Source organism: Penaeus chinensis, chromosome 20 (assembly GCF_019202785.1).
Source record: "Penaeus chinensis breed Huanghai No. 1 chromosome 20, ASM1920278v2, whole genome shotgun sequence".
Classification (NCBI taxonomy): Eukaryota; Metazoa; Arthropoda; class Malacostraca; order Decapoda; family Penaeidae; genus Penaeus; species Penaeus chinensis.
Window position 1 is genome coordinate 11,864,168 of NC_061838.1, and position 4,598 is coordinate 11,868,765.

The window sequence follows — 4,598 nt, forward strand, 5'->3', positions numbered from 1 at the left end:
GGCACCTTGTCAACACCTAGTGAATCCTTTTCAAGTGTATGGGAAAGTCGTCATCAAACAGAAAAATGTTGTCAACCACTTTCATGCAATTTGTTATACTTTGCAGAGCCATGTCTATGTGGAGACAAGTGCTTAAATCTTCTAAATAGGAGTGGGATGTGCTGGATGAGATACTAGGCATAATTATCCCTTGCTTAACCATCGACATTAATTCTGTCTTCAATTGATCCTGAAAAGCAAAGGGGATCGGTCGATACCTGTGAATGGCAAAGGGAATGGTATCCTCCAGATGAATCCTCATGGGGCGACTTATCATCTTGAGTGGGGCTGTCTGGAGGTCTGCCTTGGATACTAGGACATCTCGGAATTCGTGGAGAGAGAATTCCTGTGCTTAAGAAGGTTTGTTCATGTGTGTAATGGTGAAGATGGGCTTGGGGAAATCAAGAGAGATGATGGCCAACTCCTGACAGTGGCCGAAGTAGAGTAGGGGAGTCTGTACCCCCTCGTGCGCCTGGATCTTGACAGTGTAGGTCTTATTACCAAGCTCCAGTTTGGCCTGAAACCATCCAAAGGCAGGATCCATGCAAGATCCATCAGCGATAAGTGTCGTACCAAGCAAAGGCCAGAGACTGGTCTTAGGAATCCCCAACTTCTGGAGGTGGCGGGTGCCAATTATGGTGACATCAGCCCCTATGTCAAGTAGGGGCTGACAAACGTCTGGAATCGTGAGGTCCAGTTACTGTAGAGTAGATGTACACTGACAGGCTGCAGAGACCTGTTAGTAGAGTCGGAACTACAGAATTGAAGGAGGACTGTTGCTGGAGGCTTCTGAGAGAAGGCTACCTTCCTCTGTCGTTGCTCTTTCTTGTAACCAGAAACTGCACAAAGCTGGTTTGGCAGGGCATGCATGTTGTAAGCTGTAGTACAAGCAGCCTTGAATGATCTTCAGCACTTGACAAACGTCTGGAAAGGTGCGGCTGCACTCCCATCAGGATCACCATCTTGAGTTGCATCTTATCACTCATATAACGGTCACTAAAGGGCTCTCCATCAAGTTGTCTGCAGGCAAGTAGGTCGTGTCATCAGATATATTCGTGCCTGAGACCTTCAAAGTGGTTCTGCACACTATCGAGAACTTCATTCACAGTGAGAGAGGTGTTTGGTGGGCTCCCAAGAGTGAGTTCCAGAACCTTCTCCACGTCGATGAAGATGCATGTCCAGAGCTGTGTAAGCTGTCTCTCCTGTGACATTCTCTGAAGTTCGATCATGACGGCACAGTCGTGCCATCTGCGACGCCACTGACGCCGTAATACTAGTTTACTCATTAAACAGATGTGGCAGAGCAGAGCTGTGGGTTGCATGAGGTGCATCTTCAGCCTAAGAGGCGGCACCTGTAGATACATCCAGTGAAATCGTGGAGTGGACAGGAACAACTTGTGTGGACTGGGCAACTGTCCCACTCATCATGTGTGGCATCGTTTGCAAAAGTGTGAAGAATCTGTCGTTATCCTCCCGACGTCGTAACTCGTCTAGGTAAAGTCATCGTTGCTCGCAAAAACGTCAAAGTAGAAGGATGTTGACACTGCTTTTCCGTTCCTCTGTGACAACGGGCGTTAACGGCGGTGCTAAAACGAAGTGTGGGCTTCTCTTTTTCATGACCAGAAATGTAGCCCTCATATTCCTCTTAAGGACCTGTGGGGTAATCTTGCGTTTTGTCCATGGCTTGCGAGGTGTCGTTTCGACGAGCAGAAGATGGAGAATCAAAAATTGTGCAATGTATTAGTATGTGTAAGGCTTGGAGTGAGAAAATTCCCGGAATATAATACAAAATCTTTAGCGAAAGATAAAGTAAAGTAAAGGAGTGGGCAGGAAGTGTGGGTGGTGGGGGGTGGTGGGGGTGGTGGGAGGCGGCGCGCGCCTCAGTGTCGCGCCATGTATGTGTATATACATATATACATGTCCCACGCATAGATATGTGTGTGTATATAAATAAGTATGTGTGTGTGTGTGTGCGTGTGTGTGTGTGTACATCTATATATGCATATGTGTGTGCATATATAAATAAATAATAAATAAATATGTCTCTCCCTCTCTCCGCGTCCGTCTGTCCGCTCGCCTGCCTGTCTCTCTGTCTGTTGGTCAGTCTGCCTGTGTCTGTCTCTGCCCCCCCCCCCCCCCCCCCTCTATCTCTCTTTCTCTCCTTTCTCTTACTCTTCCTTCACCTGTCAGTCTCGCTGTGCCCCACCCACCCCTGTCTATTTGAATCTATTTATTTCTCTTTCTCTCGCTCTTATTCCCTCTGTGCACAAGCAAATATAGATAAACACGCAGTCATACACACTGCTTATATATAAATGTTACCTTACCTTATCATAATAAGTAGTTTACAGAAAACGTGCAGCCATTCTCTCTTTTAACGCCAACTTTGTTAAAATTAAAGATTTTACGTCAACCTTTCTCTATCTCTTTGTATGTCTATCTGTTCATCTAACTATCTGTCTGTTCATATGTCTGCTTGTCTATCTGTATGTCAGTGTGTCTGTCCATCTGTCTGTCCGTCCGTCTGCCTATCTTTCTTTCTGTCTTTCTCTTTTCTCTTTCTCTCTCTTTCTCTCTCTCTCTCTCATTCTCTCTCTCCCTCTCTTTTTACATACACACACACACACACACACACACACACACACACACACACATTTGTATATATGCATATATATATATATATATATGCATGTATGTGTGTGTATATATACACATACATATATATACTCACACACACATAGACACACATATATGTATATATATACATACTGTATATATACATGTTTGTGTGTGTGTGTGTGTGTGTGCATATATGATTGTGTGTGTTTATATATATATATATATATATATATATATATATATATATATGAATGCATATATATGTATATATATATATATATCCACATACATATATGTGTGTATATATGTGTATATATACACACATACAAACATGCATATCGATACATATATATATATAGATATATACATATATATGTATGAATGTATATACATATATTCATATGTGGGTGTGTATATACACACACACACACACATATATATATATATATATATATATATATATAATCATAATCATATAATTGCTTACATGTATGTGAATGTTGCACCTTATGAAGCGGTCGTCGCCTTCCAAGATTCTTGAGAGGATGTGGAAGAGAAAGGCAGGGAGGGAGGGAGGACCAGAATTAGCTATGCGAGCGAGCGATGAAAAAGTTTATTCGTGACTCCTCTATTCAAAATTTCGTTTTAATTAAGTGTGGAGGTGATACGCGCATATATTCACGAAAAGTGCCCCATGCATACCCACTGCACGATATCTTTTCTTTCTCCCCCTCAGGCATATTTAGCTCCGCCCACTCCATCCTCCCAGTAAGGCCGAAGAGGGCGTGGTCGCTGCTATAAAAGTCCCTGCTGGATCCTCCCAGGCACCAGCGTCCTTCCCGCCGTCTCAGAAGATCCTGGACTTCACTCGACCTCCAACATGATGAAGCTTGTGAGTTTCGTCTCGAGGGCGGCGCCCCCGAATCGGCCACAAACGTTTCGCGTTTCGCGGACGGGCAGAGGGACGGGGACGGCGCCGCCCCTGTCTCGTGTCTGCTGCTCATGTTGTGTTGTTTGTCTAAACGGAAGCCCTTCCTGAATTGTAGCCTTAATGCCGCTTTTGCTCCCCAGGTCGTCCTCGCCCTGGCACTGGCAGCAGCCTCTGCTGGCACTATCTACACGGGCTCCTACCCAGGCCTCGGCCTTACCTATGGTGCCACCCCTCTGGTGCACGCCGGCGTCCCCGTCGTCCAGCCCGCCCCTGTCACCTACACCGTTGGAGCCGCCCCCGCCCTCGTCCAGCCCGCGCCCTACCGCGTCCACACCGGCGTCAAGACCGTGGTCGCCGCCGAGCCCGTGGAGCAGCACGGCTACGTCATCAGGTACTAGAGCTGGGGACGCCGTTCGACGTCCCAAGCAGAAGGGGACGGGGCAGCGCCGTGCCTCCGACAGCTATGCAAAGCAGCGCCCTCGACTAGTGCCCTCCCGCGCGTGTGGCGAGGGAGGGCAGAGTCCTGGGTCGGGCGACGGACGTCGCTCTCATGCCAGGATCTTCACTCTCTGTTCAATCTCTTCTCTGTCATTAAACAAACGATGGTAATATGCTGTTTTCTTAATACAGTTAACTTCTACAATTTTTCGAAATTTAATTTCAAATCTTCCAATTCATACCTGCTGCCACTGAAAATGACATTCCTAATCTATTGTTTTGATAATAAACATACACACAATCGCCCCACCCACCCACTTACAAACACACACACGCACATACACACACATATATATGCAAAGCTAATAATTCCATGATGATTAGAACAAGAACCTAATTACTTGACATGTTTCAACACTTTTAGACTGTACTTTAAACCATCAGTGGTATGATTGATATAAAGACCTGCAACATGGTTTAGACAAATCTTTAACTGAAATGATATCAAGCCTTCTATGAGGTAATAGAACTTGGTAATATATACACATTTATACATACACACACACCACAC

General features: G+C 45.5%; 1 protein-coding gene across 1 annotated transcript; it reads left to right on the plus strand.

Moving 5' to 3' along the window:
* Positions 1-1,573: 1,573 nt before the first annotated feature.
* LOC125035900 lies at positions 1,574-4,232 on the plus strand. The gene is made up of 3 exons (XM_047628210.1): positions 1,574-1,694; positions 3,483-3,550; positions 3,730-4,232. The coding sequence occupies exons 1-3, from the start codon at positions 1,574-1,576 to the stop codon at positions 3,985-3,987; spliced, it is 447 nt and encodes a 148-aa protein (XP_047484166.1). The 3' UTR covers positions 3,988-4,232.
* The last annotated feature ends 366 nt before the right edge of the window (positions 4,233-4,598 follow it).

Bases quoted from the DNA above. Each gene is read 5' to 3' on its own strand.
- LOC125035900 (XM_047628210.1), top strand. From the start codon at position 1,574: ATGTTGACACTGCTTTTCCGTTCCTCTGTGACAACGGGCGTTAACGGC. The intron at 1,695-3,482 runs GTGGGGTAATCT...GGATCCTCCCAG, and splicing joins CATATTCCTCTTAAGGACCT to GCACCAGCGTCCTTCCCGCC. The intron at 3,551-3,729 runs GTGAGTTTCGTC...TTTGCTCCCCAG, and splicing joins CCTCCAACATGATGAAGCTT to GTCGTCCTCGCCCTGGCACT.